General features: G+C 36.7%; 1 protein-coding gene across 4 annotated transcripts in view; it reads left to right on the forward strand.

Moving 5' to 3' along the window:
- TMEM144 (transmembrane protein 144) overlaps positions 1–17,397 on the forward strand; it is a 61,887-nt gene that overhangs the window by 24,932 nt on the left and 19,558 nt on the right. For 3 of the 4 annotated variants that reach the window (XM_027866898.1, XM_027866901.1, XM_027866900.1), the window contains one exon: positions 11,754–11,835. The exons of the other annotated variant lie outside the window; for it this stretch is intronic. In XM_027866898.1, the coding sequence (XP_027722699.1) occupies positions 11,754–11,835 (82 nt within the window). The remainder of the gene's footprint in view (positions 1–11,753; positions 11,836–17,397) is intronic. 4 annotated transcript variants of the gene reach the window in all.

Raw genomic sequence — 17,397 nt, forward strand, 5'->3', positions numbered from 1 at the left:
AATGACATGTATTTCTTTGTCATGAACAAAGTGGATTTTGTTTTACTTAACTAAACATATTTCTTTCAAGAGTTTTGTTGCTCCTTTTTTTAATGGTTGGATGGAGGGTGGGAAGGAGAAAAAATGATTTTTCTTAAAGGAAAAAGTAAGGTTTGATTTTTAGAAAGTCAAAATAATGATAATAATAATGACATCATCTACCTCACTGGATTGTTGTCAGGAATAAATGAGATAACTTATGTGCAAATCTCTGTGTGAATATTAAAGTGCTGTGATAAGAGGAAGAGAATGATGACATTTTGGGTAAAGAAAAATAAAGTCTGTTTGCCAAAGGTTTGCAAAAATCTATGTGAGAGGTGTGCAGAGAGCCAGCCTTGGAGGCAAGAATATCCTGATTTCCTGTCTCTGATGCAAACAGGTTGTGTGACACCCCTAGCCCTCCAATCAGGTCACTTAACCTCTCCCTCAAATTTTAAGTTGCAGAGTAAGTGTGGATCTGTATCCAAAGAGGACTTTTCCTCATTGGAAGTCTCCTATACCAATTAAATCACAGGAATAGAATAAAATGAAAACCACCTCCTTTAAAAATAATTACAAATATTACAAATAATGATAGGGAACAATCTACTCAGTGACTATCACTCTCTCTCCTACTTAAACATATTGTCTCATTGCTAGTCTTTCTCTCCTATCCAATCCCACAGCTTTTTGTCGACTTACCTAGTCCTTCACACACCAAGCTGCAATCCTATCCCACCTATCCATCTACTCTTCTGAGCACAAAATCCTTAGATCTGAAACTGGAGCATGAAGACTCCTTCCAGAGGTAGGGAACCTGCGGCCTCAAGGCACCATGTGGTCCTCGGGTGCGGCCTTTTGACTGAGTCTAAGTTTTACAGAACTTTCCTTTTATTAAGGAAATTTGTTCTATGAAATTTGGATTCAGTCAAAGGACTGCACTTGAAGATCTAGAGGGCCACATGTAGCCTCAAGGCTGCAGGTTCCCAACTCCTGCTGGCCTTAAGCCATTCTCCGACACTGTTCCAAATATAAAGGCAACCATATCTAAGAAGGGGAATATATGTATGTATGTGTATATGTAGACTACGCATATTTCAATATAAATGAATATAAATTTAAATGACTGTAAATTGATTCTATGGTGATGGATTCTGGCAGCCTTAGTCTTAAAACAGTTTTATAAATTTTGTATAATTTAAATAGCATTTCTATCTTTCAAACACTCAGCTTTCTGTTATTTGCACTACCCACAAGTCAGCCTCAGCCTTGATTTAATGAAAACTTAAATCCACACCTACTTGATTTTTTATACTTCAAACTTGTGCCCAGAATCATATTTCTATATTTCTCAGACATCGTTCTGTCATAATTTCTCCTTTTTTAAAAGAAAAAAGAAGCCCACTTCTTACAAGATTTGTACAGAGGTTTCTTGTGTTTCTCACTGACCCAGCTGCATCTCAAGTGTGCTTTGCCTTAAGATTCTGATGGTAGCAGGTGAACAAAGAAAGAAGAGGAAGCACATACAGGGACTTAAATGACCCAGAAGCACAAGAGTTCTCAATCCCATCCCCCTGGAGTCCCTGCTGTAGATAGGGACAACATGGAATCTGCCATACTACTCATGCCTACAATTGGTGACCAATTCTAGATTCTACAAGGCAACCCTTTGCTCATAGTTACAAACTAGCTATTACAGTGCTAGACAGTCAGCAAACATTTCTTGAACACTTACCACGTGCTAAACAATACTAAGCAAAGAAGATACAAAGGGGAAAAAACCCACTTTGGTACCTGTTCTTAAGGAGCTTATATTCTAATGGTGAAAACAACATGCAAATAATTATGTACAAGGTATATACAGGGTGGACAAAAGGTAATCTCAGACAGGAAGGTATTAGCAGCTAGAGGAATTAGGAAAAGCCTCCTGCAGCAGGTGAGATTTGAGCTTATTGAAGGAAGTCTGGGAAGCCAGTAGGAGAAGATAAGGAGGGAAACCATTCCTGTAGTGGGGACAGCCAGTGAAAAATCATCTTGGTAGATGAAGTGTTATTTGTGAAGAGTAGCAAGTGGGCTAGCAAGGATGGGTTGCAAAGTATGTGGAGAAGAGTCAAGTATAAGAATACTAAAGAAGTAGGAAGCAGTCAGGTTATAAAAAAGGCTTAAAAATCACACAGAGTATTTTGTTTGGTCCTGGCCATAATAGCCACTGGAGTTTATTGAGTAGGGAGGAAGGTGGGTTAATGACATCAGACTTTTGTTTTAGGAAAATCATGTTGGTGGCAGAGTCAAGGATGAGTTGGAATGGGGGAAAGACTTGAGGCAAGGAAGTAAACCAAAAAGCATGGTCATTAGTGCAGAAATGAGATGATGAGGATCTGTATTAGGATGGCTGTTATATGAAGAGATGAAGACATATATGACAGCTGATTTGACAACAGATTGGATTTGTTGAATGAATTCAAAGGAGGAGTTGGGGGTGGACACCAGCAAAAAAAAAAACCAGGGCCTGGGACTAAGCATTATGAAAGCAATCGCTTTCACATTTCTACATGCAGTTGGACAAATACTTACTCATTGATTGATTCATCTGGGTAAAACCAGAGGAACAGTGAAACCTAACTTGGAGTCTTAGTGTGGGGATGAGAAGAGTTGGGCTATAAAATCAATTATTTCATTTTGTTGCCTTCAGACTTCCCTATGACATCTCTAGAGCTCAAATTTCTGCATTGAGGAGTACGCATCCAAAACCCACACCCTCTATGTCAGGTATTTAACCTGGAGTCTGTAAACAGGTCCTTTTATAATATTTTTGATAACTATTTCAATTTAATTGGCTTCCTCTGTAATCCTATGTAGTTTATTTTATGCATTTAAAAACATTTTGAGAAGAATTTCACAGGCTTCACCAGATTGCCAAAGAGGTCCAAGAAACACAACAAAAAGGTTAAAGATTCCTATTTTAGACCCTTCTAAAGCTCTGTCTCCCTAGCAATTTATGGAGTTTATTTTTGTGCTTCAAATTGAATGAATCAAGGTTTTGTTGATGTGAAATCATTGTTACAAAGTTTAAGGAATATTAGGGTGTTCAGAAGTTCAGAGTAGAAACAGTTGAATTCATTTGATCAATCTTCTTATAAGTTGTTTTTGTTTTCTTTTTCTTTTATTACCTCCACATCACTGATTTTTTTCTATGTCCTGCTTAGTCATATTTTTAAAAGATAAATTAGATCCACTCTATTACCTATACTTCCTCTTTCCCATCTACATATTTAATAATGTTTGTAATTGAAATGTTTCCAAATATATTGGGGTCAGATTTCTTGGGAGGGCGTTTTTTTTTTCTTTTTACTTTAAGAGAATATAGATGAATGAGAATTCTAGGATAACAAAAAAAAGGGTGGGGTGGGGGGGAGATAGAGCTTTCATGATTAGAGAGGAGTATATTTAAATGGGAAAAGAAATTACCAAGGTGACCTAGAAAATAGTAACTACTGACCTATATGCCTACTTTCCCATTTATATAAAAGTTTTGTGAGAGTAATGTACACCCTCATTGAGGACATTCTTTTAAAATAGATTTTTATTGATTTTTTTTACATTACCTAGATTTTTCCTGTGTCCCTCCCCCATTCTTTATAACAAAGATTTTTTTTTTAAATAAAATAAAGAATAAGAGGAAGAAGAATTTTTCAAAATCAGCAAAATTGATCAACACATTGAGAAGCTGGATATTAAATACAATGTTCCTTACCTATGGACCTCTACAAAGGAGTGGGAGAGAGGGTGTTCCTTACATTACTTCTATGGGACTAAAATTTTTCTGCATAATTTCACATTATTGAGGGCATTCTTTATGAGTTTATTGGTAGGCTCTTTGTAAATGATATTATAACACAGCAGACCATATCTTTACTACTTTTGTTGTTGTTGTTGTTGTTGTTGTTGTTGACTATGAGAAAGTACTTGAATTAGTAGAGCAAAATTCCATCTTAAAGACTCTCTTCCAAGATAGTCTTTTCTATCCCCGTATCAAATTTATATGCGGTTCTTTGAAAGATATAACAAAAGACATAACTTTGATGATCATAGAATCATCAGTATTAAGAGAAGCATAAAACTAGGACGTGTATGTTTGTCAGAGGTGCTCACCACCATTATGGAGAAGATCTAATACAAATTTCAAGTCAAAGAAGGATTCCTTTTAGATGGTGATGTTCTTTAAATGTTCCTTACTCAACAATGACTTCATGATAACGGCATCAAGCCGAAAAACATTGAAAAAATTTGCTCTGACAGTTTACATGAGAAAAACCAAGGAGATTTATGATCTATTGCTCAGATTTTGGTGTATAATTAGATGGAGAGTCTATATGGAGCTTGCCTAGGTACTTTTATCTGTGATAGACTGGAAAATGCATTGGTTCTGGGGTTCAACAGGTGAAGGGGAAGAGGCTGGATTTCCTTCAGGAAATTGCAAAACTCCTTTAATATGACCCTAAACTTCTCCCAGAAAATGACCCATTGATTATTAATGTTTCAGTTCTGAATTTTCAGTTCTGAATTTTAATTTTCAGTTCTGAATTTTGTACCTCCAGCTCCTCCCCTACTCATTGAAAAGGCAAAAAATATGATTTCCATTATATATATGAAGTCATACAAAATATATTTCCATATTATCCATGTTTTTAAAAAAATAAGCAATAAAAAATAAAGTTAAAGAAAATATGTTTCAGTATTCATTTAGAGTTCATCAGTTCTCTGGAGATGTAGAACATTTTTCATAATGTATCTTCTGGAATTGTCATAGATCACTGTATTGATTAGAGTTGCTAAGTCTTTCACACTTGATTATCATTATAATACTGCTGTAACTATGCAAATTGTTCTCCTGGTTCTGCTCATTTCACTTTGAATTAGTTCATATAAGTCTTCCTAGGTTTTTCTGAAAGCATTTCCTTTTTCATTTCTTATAGCACAACAATATTCCATCACAACCCATAATTTTTTTAATAATTCTTCAATTGATAGGACAGGTATCCCCTCAGTTCCAATTCTTTGCCACCACAAAAAGAACTGTTATAAATATTTCCATACATATGGATCCTTTTCCTTTTATCACTTTAGAGTACAGACATAGTAACAGTATTGCTGGGTCATAAGGCATGCACAGTTTTATAGCCCTTTATTCTGTGGCAAACCTATGAGAAGACTTTGACAGGACAAACACAGGATGGGCAGACATTGGTGACAAATCACAAATCATTTGAAATCATGAGCATTTGAAAAGGATAGAGAAGAGTGTTCATACTAGGTAGTTTACTTTTGTAAAGCAAGAGATATGTGTGTCAACTGCTAAAAAGTGAAAGCACTGAGGAAGGAAGAATCTGGAAAATTTTTGGTTATGTGCCAGAGAATGTTCTTGTAAGTCCAATAGGCAAATAGTAAGTAAACAACAAGGCAACAGCATGAGTTTATTATGGTTCTTACTTTCCTAGTAACCAAGAGCATTTTCTTCAAGCCTAAGGATTAAGTTAGGTGCCTCATAAAAATATCCTACATCTATATCTATCTTTACCCTGATAACTCTTCTATAACATCTTAGTACCATGACTTCCTTCAGAAGTGTCTTATTTCTATCGATCCAAGCTCCCATCTAGATAGCTGGGAAAATTCCTTCACTGGAAGACTTCCAGGTAATCTGATATCCATACTGTCACTTGTAAACATACTGGTCACAATGTTTACAGATGAGATTTAATTGAGGTAACTGTTACCTACAATAATTTCTCATTGTTTTTTGTACTCCTCCACCCCTTACTTTTGTTCTTTTTTTCATTCCTTGAGCCTCTGGGTACAGAAATTTTTTTCCTTGATGACTTCTGCCCCAGACCTAATTCTATCACTAATCCTAAGAGGGCTAGAAGGTGACCCCAATGTGTGATCAGCCAGAGGGTAGGAAGTTGAGTTGTATCCAATCTTCTTTATAATAACCAATCATGGATTTTATCTCCCAACACTTCCCACTCCACTGTCTCCCCATTTTGAGGTAGGTGTTGTCTCCCTTAGAACAGAAATAACCTCATCAATACCTGGACAACCACCACAACACCTACAGAGGTAGCATTGCAAAAATCCTCTCATCCATAAAATATACCCATAGCTTTCCTTCACTAGATAAAACAGATATCCCTCAGAAAGCAGGCTCTGCATTCCAGGACCAATAAGAGTCTCAACTTCCCCCACTAGCATTTTGGGTGAGATAGAATAAGTGGCATAGGATGGTCAGACATGAATGGGTTGTAACAGATCATAGATGTCATATTGCCTTTTCCCCCCACAAAACACCTCTTTTATGACCTTCCTGTAAATATCAAAGGCTTCACCATCCTTCTAACCTCAATATCATTTCCAACTCTTTGTTGCTTCTACCTTCACTTCTCTTTCACCTGTAACCCTTCATTCCAATCACATCACCCTAGCTTGTCATCATCACCTCTGCAGGACTGCTACAACCTCCTAATTGGTCTCCCTGTGTCAAGTCCCTTCTCTTCTCCAATCCATTCTCCATCTAGCTTTCAAAATTTTCGAAAAGAACAGCTTGACCATATCACTCTCCTGCTCAATGAGTTCCATGGCTCCCTATTTTACTTGAAGTGTAATTATCTTCATGTCATATTCTTAAAATTTAGATATCTATGTTTTCTTTTAAACATATTTATTAGTATAATAGTAAATGTGTATATATAAGTAAATATATAGATAGTGGAAAGTACGTGCTCAAAAATGTCATTAACAAACATTTATTAAGTATCTACTGTTTGTCAGGCACTATGTTGTTTTAGTGTTAGGGATGTATAATCAAAAAAGTTTAGAGACCACTTCTCTAAAGAACTCCTAGGGGTCTGTCTGATTATAGTCAGAGTCCCAGGGGAAAGACAAATACTAGGAGTCTGATAGGTAGGGTGCAGTGAGACTTGAGAAAGAGGTGACTGCCTGGCTGTACTGCTTTCGTAGTCAACAAGTCTCACTTTGGTCAACTTTAGGCGGAGTCTTCTTGGCCCACTATTCAGTATGACTCATGATCCTTATTATCCTTATTGCCATTATCATGATCTTTATTACCAGGAAAGAAATGGAGCAAGCAGCAATTAATCTGTGAAATTTGAACCAGCCTAGCCCTGTTCACCTGAATGGTGCCGACTGAGCTCTCTCTAGTTCCTATCCCTGAAGCTTAGAATCCTTTGGCTTTCATGCATAAATTGCACTTCTCAATTTGCTTTTTATTCAGTGACATGACCACATCACCATTCTTTTTAAAGTCCTGACTTTGAGAACTAGGCTCAGTTAATGTCATGTCAGCTTCAGTTGTTGATACTCCCCACCTCTGCTAATACTCCATATATTAGAAACAGCTGAATTCACAGATGGTGGACAAGAGCTGTATGCCAATTTAACAGATTATTACCCCCAAAGTTTGCTGATTCCTTGAATTAAAATTTGCTGCTTGTCAGTTGGGAGGAGGAAAAAAATCATCATTGGCTCAAACTAGCACCTTTGCAAAATGTATTTTGCAAGCCTATATCAGACTGACTGATTTTTGATTAGGTCATAACCCTTTATGATCCCAGCCACCCTTGAACTGGAGCTTACTATTTCAGAAGAACAAGTAAATTTGCAGACTAAGTAGTATTAACTTTGTAGAGCATGGTGTCAGCAATTAAATGCAAAACTCCTCACCTGTCCTTAATGAAGTTCTGCATGCAATACGAAATATTCTGGTATTACCTGCCAGAAGCTCATTCCCATCCTAGAGGGTTCACTCTAAGCCAAGTCCATTGATTTTGCCTTAGGAAACTATATGACCTCTGAGACCCCTTCCAATGGTAAGGTCCTAGGGTTCCATGACTTCAAAGGGTATTATATATGGTTGGGTGTTATCAGAATACTAGGAGTCATTACTATCAAATATAGGCCTTACTCTGTAATGAGCTCTCAGCAAAACCCTTGATAACCAGAATGTTTTCTTCCATTTTGGTAACCTTATTTAGAAAGAACAGACAAATGTATGTAAAGGAATTTCTCCTTTTTAGAATGTAAAAAATAACATTTATTTATGAAAATTTTGAGTTCCAATTTCTCTTCTTTTTCCCCCTCCCCCACACATTGAGAATGCAAGCAATATGATATTACTTATACCTGTGAAGTCTCAATATTGGTGATGTTACAGAAGAAAACACAAAAACAAACCAAGAAAAATAAAATGCAAAAAAGTATTCTTCAGTCTGCACTTAGAGTTCATCAGTTCTCTCTCTCTGAAGATGGACAGCATTTTTCATCATGGATTCTTTGATTGTATTGGATCATCTTCATCAGAGTAGCTAGGTCTTTCACAGTTGATCATCCTTACAGTATTGTTACTGCATGCAATGTTCTCCTGTTTCTACTCACTTCACTTTGCATTAGTTCATATGAGTGTTCCTAGGTTTTGTTGTTGTTTTTTTTAAACCATCCTGTTCATCATTTCTCGTAGTATAATTATAATCCATCACAATCATATACAACAACTTCAGACGTTCCCCAGTTGGTAAGCATCCCCTCAATTTCTAATTCTTTGCCACAACAAAAAGAGTTGCTATAAAAAATTTTGTACAAATAGGTCTTTTTCCCCTTTTCTTTTATCTCTTTGACATACAGACTTAATAGTGTTATTGCTGGGTCAAAGGGAATGCATGATTTCATAGGCCTTTGTGTATAGTTCCAAATTGTTCTCCAGAGTGGGTGGAGTGGTTCATACCTCCACCAATAGTGGATTAGTATCCCTGTTTTTCCACATCCCCTCCAATATTTGTTATTTTCCTTTTCTATCCCACTATTGGCATTTCATCCACATGAGCTCTGGGCCAGTCTCCACCCCAATTTCACAGATCTCTCCTTACAATCTCCTAAGTTGTTTAGGGCCAGAAGAACATCTCACTCTGACATTTTGTTCTCTTTGACTTCAGAATTTTATTTGAGGCATTATTTTACAGTTATTTGGAGTGAAATGTTGGGAGCATTTTCTCTACTCTGCCATCTTGGGTCTACCCCACCATTACCCCTGAAGAAAATTTTTTTAATTTTTATTTATTTTATTTTTAATTTATGGAATAAAACAAGTATTTCCACAACATAGTATTTTTAAAACACGATTTGGAGAGAAGACAAAGAGATGATGACTAGAAATCTTATGCCTAAAAAAAAGTTCTGGAATATTTCTTAGAAAAAAATGCAGGGTTGTTTTCTAAGTACTTTACATTCGATATACAGAAAACTGTAACATAAAAGTACACAAAAATAACTTTTACTGTGTACTTGAAATAGCTACTAGAGAATAACGAATGAAAGTTATTGGGAGACAATGCAGTTCAATGTAAGAAAAAACTTTGTTCTATACATACTTCTATTTATCAGATCTTTTCTCTCTTACCTTCCTGTTACTTTTACACTTTATTCCTCCCATACCTCTGTGATCCAATGGCACTGACTTCCTCACATAAGACATGTTATCTCTCAACTCTAGACATTTTTACTGTCCGTCCCCCAGAATTCTCTCCTTCCTCATCTCTACCTCTTGGCTTCCCTGGCTTCCTGCAAGCCTCAAATAAAATTCATTTTCTATGAAAAGCCCTTCCTGATTCCCCTTAATACCTCTCCCTTCTCTGTGCTGATCATTTCCAAGTTATCCTCTATACATGTATCTTGTTCATATATAGTTGTTTTCATGTTGTCTTTACCATGAAAGAGCAAGCTCTTTGAGAGCATGTACTATCTTTTGCCTCTCTTTGTATGCTAGGACTTAGCACAGTGCCTGGCACATTGGAGACAATAAATATTTATTGACTAATCTGTAAAATGGTGATACTAATGCTTGTGGTACCTACATCACAGAGGTTATAAGAATTAGATGAAATAACACACTTTGCAAACCCTAAAGCTCTAGGCAAATGTCAGTTACCACTATCTTAGAGTAAGAAGGGCCATTTTATTTGGACTTCAGACCCAACCTCGTCCACTGCATTCCTGACAAATGGCCTTCCAGTCTCTAAGTGAAGACTGACAGTGATAGGCAACTCACTCCTCATAGTGCATTCATCTTTTGGGTGCTTCCTATCTACTGTACCATCTAGCTGCTCCCTGAAAAAAAATTAAGATAATTCATCTCCTTACTGTATATTGTCACTGTGTGTTGTCCCCCATGCCAAGAATTCTCTCTGCTTGGATCTCTGCTTCCTGGCTTTCCTGGCTTCTTCTAAGTTACAGCTAAAATCTCACCTTTTACAAGAAGCCTTTCCAGATTCCCCTCAACACTAGACCTTTCCCTCCATTAATTATCTCTTTATATTCCTATGTTCATCTTGTTTGTACATAGTTATTTGCATATTTTCTCCCCTATAAGAGTTTGAGCTTCTTGTGAGCACAGGCTCTGGTTTTTTTGTCTGTTTGTTCATTTGTTTTTGTTTTTTGTTGTTTGTTTTGTGTGTGTGTGTGTCCCCAGGGCTTAGCATAGTGCCTGGATTATAGGAGGCAGACAATTAATGAACATTTATTGACTGACTAGTTTAGAGAGAGAAAATAATAAAGTTTCCCCTTGACCCAGTGTGTGCCATACATCTCTTCACATCAAAACAGTTTGGGACACAATTTATAAGAATCTTAAACAAAGATACAGTTAAAACATGTTCCAAAACAGTTTTAGGAGTCAGTATTCTAGAATAATTGACAAAATAACTATTTCTCCTAAAGTAATCAAAGGGGACATCCCAGTGATCCATATCTAGTCTTTTCTGAATGGGAAAGAGTATACTGCTTTGAAGCCAATCACTTCAGGGAATGGGAAAGACAATGATCTCAACTAGATAACATACTTTTTTGTTCTAATTTGGTTATGGCCATGAATCCATCTTCCTGAGACCTTAGCTTTCATTATCAACTTTTTATACACTTCCTAAGGCAAGAAGCCTGGAAAGGATTTTAGGCTGGCGAAATATTGTTTCTTATTATTTCCAATTGTACTAAAAATTTAGTAGGGGGCAAGGGGTTAATATCCTTCCATGGCTGTTAAAATGATCCACCATTAGGTAATGAAAAACGAATCTACTATGTACAAGGGAGACTAGAGAGAAAGGAACAGCTATGAAAGACATGTCAATAGAATTGACTGAATTTACTCACTAGATACTGCAGATTAGTCAAAGGTTGGAGCCTATGTGACAGTGAGAACAATAGAACTGCTAACAGTACAGTTGGGAAGGATAGCTCATTTTAGGGAAAAGATGATGGGTCTAGTTTAGCTCATAATGAGTTTGTGGTGACTAGAAGACACCACAGTAAACTCTAGAACTCAAAAGAAAAGATGGTAGCAGAAGTATATTTGATATTTATCAGCATAAAAGTACTATTTGAAATACCAGGGATTAAATTATGTTTTGTTTTGTTTTGTTTTGTTTTGGTTTGGTTTTTTTTAGGCAATTGGGGTTAAGTGACTTGCCCAGGGTCACACAGCTAGTTAAGTGTCAAGTGTTTGGTGTGAGGCCGGATTTTGAACTTAGGTCCTCCTGACTTCAGGGCTGGTACTCTATCTACTACGTGACTTCGCTGCCCCGATTTAATTATGTTTTCCCCCTGAATTTGATGACTGTGATTATGAATTAGGAGTATAATAAATACTTTTTAAATGTTTGCTTTCCTTACAGTGCTGTCATATTTTTGTTTATAAAAAGTGAAATACCAAGTTCAACAAGTTCCTTGGACACCACACCATTACTAACTGAACGCGTGAGTTTGGCATATGTTACTGCCAGAGAATACTTCATTTATAAAGTCAAAGTTAGCCCAAAGGAAGAAGTAGAGATTGAAATTTTACAGATATATTGTGTGGGGGGGTTGTGGTATAAATTTCAGAGCTAAAGAAAATATTTTAGTATATATTTGTAATGGCTAAAGGCCAGTACAGAAAATCATAGTTATAAGCAAAATTGATTAATTTGAGGTATTGAAAGCTGTTCTACCATGAACATTAATAACATCTTCTTAGATTTATGCTTTTCTGAAAAGTGTTATCCCTTAAAGATATCAACTAAGAGTAGGCTCTTTTTTAAATTTAATACTATTTTATTTTTCCCCAGTTACATGTCAAATTTTTAGCATTCATCTTTACAAGTTTTTGAGTTCCAAATTTTTCTCTCTCCCTCCCTCCCCTTCCCTCTTCTGAAAATGGTAGGTAGTTTGATATGATTTATACATGTGCTATCATGTAAAAATATTTCCATATTAATCATATTTTCAAAGAAGAATAAGATCAAAGGAAAAAGCCCATGAGAAAGAATAAAGTAAGTAAAAAAAAATGCTTCAATCTGCATTCTGATTCAATCAGTTCTTTATCTAGATATGGATAGCATTTTCCTTCATGAGTCCTTTGTACTTGTCTTGGATCATTGTGTTTGTTGTTAAGAAGAACTGAGTCATTCATAGTTGATCATCACATGATGTTGCTGATACTATGTACAATGTTTTCCTGGTTCTGCTCATTTCACCTTACATCAGTTCATACAAGTCTTTCCAGGGTTTTCTGAAATCTGCCTGTTAATCATTCCTTATTGCATGATAGTATTCCATTATATTCATATACCACAGCTTGTTCACCCATTCCCCAATTGATGGGCATCTCCTCAACTTCTAATATTTTGCCACCACAAAAAGGGATGCTATAAATATTTTTGCACATATAGGTCATTTTTCCTTTTTAATGATCTTTTTGGGATACAGACCTACTAGTGGTAATTCTGGATCAAAGGTATACACAGTTTGGTTGCCCTTTGGGCATAGATGCAAATTGCTCTCTAAAATGGTTGGATCAGTTCACAACTCCACAAACAGTGAGTGTATCAGTGTCCCAATTTTCCATATCTTCTCCAACATTTATCATTTCCATTTTTTGTCATATTAGCCTGATAGGTGTGATGTGGTACCTCAGAACTGTTTCAATTTGCATTTCTCTAATCAAAAGTGATTTTGGGCATGTCTTCATATGCCTATAAATAGCTTTAATTTCTTCAACTGAAAACTGCCTGTTTATATCCTTTGACCATTTATCAATTGGGAATGGCTTGTATTCTTGTAGATTTGATTAAGTTCTCTATATATTTGAGAAATGAGGCTTTTATCAGAGATACTTACTATAAAGATTGTTTCCCAGCTTTCTGCTTTCCTTCTAATCTTGGTTGCATTGGTTTTGTTTGTACAAAAACTTTTTCATTTAATATAAGCAAAATAATCTATTGTACATTTTGTAATGCTATCTCTTGTTTGGTCATGAATTCTTCCCCTCCCCATAGATCTGACAGGTAGACTATTTCTTACTCTTCTAATTTACTTATGGTGTCACCCTTTATGTCTAAACCATGCCAAAGGTCTGTCATATCTAATTTTTTAAATATTCTATCTACCTCCTTAGTTTCTGAGAGGGGACAGTTGAAGTACCCCACTACTACAGGTTTGTTGACAATTTCTTCCTGTAACTCACTTAACCTCTTTAAGAATTTGAATGCTATACCACTTGGTACATATATGTTTAGTTATTTTCATTGCTTTATTGTCTATGGTATCTTTTAGCAAGATGTAGTTTCCTTCCTTATCTCTTTTAATTAGATCTATATTTGTTTTTATTTTGTCTACAATCAAGATTGCTACCCCGTTTGCTTGTTTGTTTGTTTGTTTTTACTTCAGCTGAAACTTAATAGATTCTGCTCCAGCCCCTTACCTTTACACTGTGTGTCTCTCTGCTTCAACTATGTTTCTTGTAAACAACATATTGTAGGATTCTGGTTTTTGATCTACTCTGCAATCTGCTTCCATTTTATGGAGAGTTTGTCCCATTCATCTTACAGATATGATTACTACCTGTGTATTTTCCTCCATCCTACTCTTCCTCCTCTCTGTCCTTTCTCTCCTCTCACCCTTTCCCTCCTCACCAGTGTTTTGCTTGTCTACCACCTCACCTGATCTGCTCTCCCTTCTGTCATTCCACATTATACTCCCTTTACTTGACCTCCTTCCCTCCTTCATCCTTGTCAGGTAACATAGATTTCTATATTCAACCAGTTGTGTATATGATTACCTCTCTGAGCCATTACTGATGAGAGTAAGGGTCAAGTGATGCTCATTACCCACCCTCCCATCTTTCTCTCCATTGTAATGTCTTTCATGCCTCTTCATGTGAAATAATTTACCTCATTCTACCTCTCCTTTCCTTCTGCAGCCAGTGTATTCCTATTTCTCATCCCTTAATTTCATATGTCATTCCCTCAAATTCATCTTATACCTATACCCTCTATGTATATTCCTTCTAGCTGTACTATTAGTGATACAATTTTTAAGAATTACAAGTTTCATCTTCCCATGTAGGGATGTAAACAGTTCAGTTCTATTGAATCCCTTATGCTTTCTTTTCCCTTTTTATCTGTTTATGCTTCTCTTGGGTCTTGATACTGGAGGTCAAATCTTTGGTTTATTTCTAAATCTTCTGCTTATGAAAGTTTGAAATTCTTATATTTCATTGAATGACCATTTTTTCCCTTGGTGTGTAGTATGCTTAATTTTGTCAGGTAAATGATCTTGGTTGTAGTCCTATTTCCTTTGCCTTCCAGAATATCATGTTCCTTCACCTCTGATCCTTTAATGTTGCAGCAGCCAAGTCCTGTGTAATCCTGATTATGACTCCCCGATATTTTAATTGTTTCTTTCTGGCCACCTGTTTTTTTTTCCTTGACCTGGTAGTTCTGAATTTTTTTTTATAATGTTCCTTGGAGTTTTTATTTTGTGATCTCTTTCCTGAGGTGATTGGTGGATTCTTTCAATGCCTATTTTGCCCTCTGGTTCCAGGACGTCAGGGCAGTTTTCCCTGTCAATTTCTTGAAAGATGCTATCTATGTCCTCCTCTTGATTATGGTTTTTAGGTAGTCCAACAATTTTGATATTGTTTCTTCTAGATCTATTTTTCAGGTCAGTTGTTTTTCCCATGATGAATTTTACATTTTCTTCCACTTTTTCATTCTTCTGAATTTGTTTGATTCTTGATGTCTCAGAGAGTCATTAGCTTGTACTTGACCAGTTCGAACTTTTAAGTGTTTTTCTCAATTTTTCAATTTCTCAATGTTTTCCTCAATTAGCTTTTGTACTTTCTTTTCCATTTGGCTAATTGTAATCTTTAAGGAATTGTTTTCTTCAGTGGATTTTTGTATCTCCTTTTTCATTTGGCCAATTCTACTTTTTAAGCAGTTTTCCAAGGTATTGACTCTTCATAATTTTCTTGCATCACTCTCATTTCTTTTCCCATTTTTCTTCTACCTCTCTTATGTGATTTTTAAGCTCCTTTTTAAGCTTTTCCATGAATTTTTTCTTGAGCTTGGGCTTGAGAACACTTCCCATTTTTCTTTGGGGTTTTGCCCATAGGTATTTTGACATTGCTGTCCTCTTCTGAGTTTGTGTCTTGGTCTTCCTTGTCACCATAATAACTTTCTATGGTCAGATTATTTTTTTGTGTTCTTTGCTCATCTTTTTATTTTGGACTTTTTCCTTTCTTTTAAATTTGAGCTCTGCATTGGGGGTGAAAGCATCACTGTCTCAGGATTTTTGTGTCAATGGCTGCAGTCTCTGGCCATTTTCCTGGTGTCATTTTGATGTTGCCCTGAGGCCTCTGGGGGACCCTCATGTCTGGTGATGTGCTGAAGGGTTATGGTGGGTGCTACTGGAGGCAATAGGGGTCTGGAAGCTTACCTGGTGCTGAGCTGGGGTGCTAGTGATGATATCTCATGTGTGCTAAGCTCCAGTGGGGTGTTTCTTTGTTTCCCTGGGGCTACACTGAAGCACATAGAGGTCTGGCCACTGGAGGATTCCTCTTTGCCTTGGGCTACACTGAAGTACATGTTAGTTCTCAGAGCTTGAGTCTACCAGTTCTACTGGCTATGCTTAGGCACATGGGAGGTGTTGGTGTTGATATTTGCCTGTACCACCACACTAGGATGTACTGTCCTAAGCTTCAGGGGTTTTGTGCAACTGTTTTCAGAGATACTTCTAGGGACTTGTAAATTTCAGTTCTTCCAAGGTGGTATGATCAAGGGTGAGGTGTTTACTCCTTTCCTGGCCTGTGCTTTGGTCTATGAGTGACCACAAGCACTCTTTTCTCCCTTGGAACTGTGAGGAGGATTCCCTATCCACTGCCACTACAAACTCCACCATGCCAGCCTTCTCCTCGCCCCAGGACACCACCCAGAACTGTGACCCAGATCCAAGCGTGGGCAAAGCAAGAGAATCCAGCACCAGCAAAGAGATCCCTGCAATCCCCCTCTGATCAGCCACTCAATTCCTCCTCAGTCTGTGAGCTAGAAGCTCCATAAGCAGCCGCTGCCCCAGGGCCGCGCTTGGGGACTGGGGCTGGCACTGAGTTTCTCTCTCACCTCAGTCATAGACTTTTCCTGCTGACTTTCTAAGTTGTCTTTGGTGTTCATGTGTTGAGAAATCTGGAAACCACCACAGTTGCCCGTGATTCAGTCTTCTGAGGCCTGCTTCAAGTTCACTGAGGCCTGTGTTGCCTACACACCCACGCCAAACTGGGTTCCTCACCCCACCCAGTGCAATATACCTTTCAGATCAACCATCCAAGTTGTCTTGGGCTGGAAATTTGTTTCACTTTGTCTTTTTGTGGGTTCTGCTGCTTTAGAATTTGTTTAGAGCCATTATCACATGTATTTGGAGGGATTTGGGGGAGAGCTCAAGCAAGTCACTGCTTTTACTCCACCTTCTTGGCTCTGCTGCTAATCTCTACCTATTTTTTCCAAATATTTTATATAATATTAAAATTAATTGTTCTTTAAATGTTTGGTAGAATTCATTTGTGAAATTATTTGGTCCTGAAGACTTTTTTCTTGGGGAATTCATTGATGCCTTTTTTAATTTGTTTTTCTAAGATAGGGTTATTTAAGTATTCTAATTCATTGTCTGTTAATCAGGACAATTTATATTTTTTTATAAATATTCATCCATTTAACCTAGATTGTCAGATTTACTGGCATATAATTGGGCAAAATATCCCCTAATTATTGTTTAATTTCATCTTCTTTGCTGGTTCATTCACCCCTTTCATTTTTGATACTGCTAATTTGATTGTTTTTAAAAAATCAAATGAATGCTTTATTTTATTGGTTTTTTTTTTTAGTAAAATCAGCTCCTAGTTTTGTTAATTAGTTCAGTGATTTTCTTACTTTCAATTTTATGACCACCAAAAATCCCTGGATGAAATCCAAAGGAATATTTAAGCATATCTCTCTTCTCACCCCTTAA

Source organism: Vombatus ursinus, unplaced genomic scaffold (assembly GCF_900497805.2).
Source record: "Vombatus ursinus unplaced genomic scaffold, bare-nosed wombat genome assembly UNPS02014784.1, whole genome shotgun sequence".
Classification (NCBI taxonomy): domain Eukaryota; kingdom Metazoa; phylum Chordata; class Mammalia; order Diprotodontia; family Vombatidae; genus Vombatus; species Vombatus ursinus.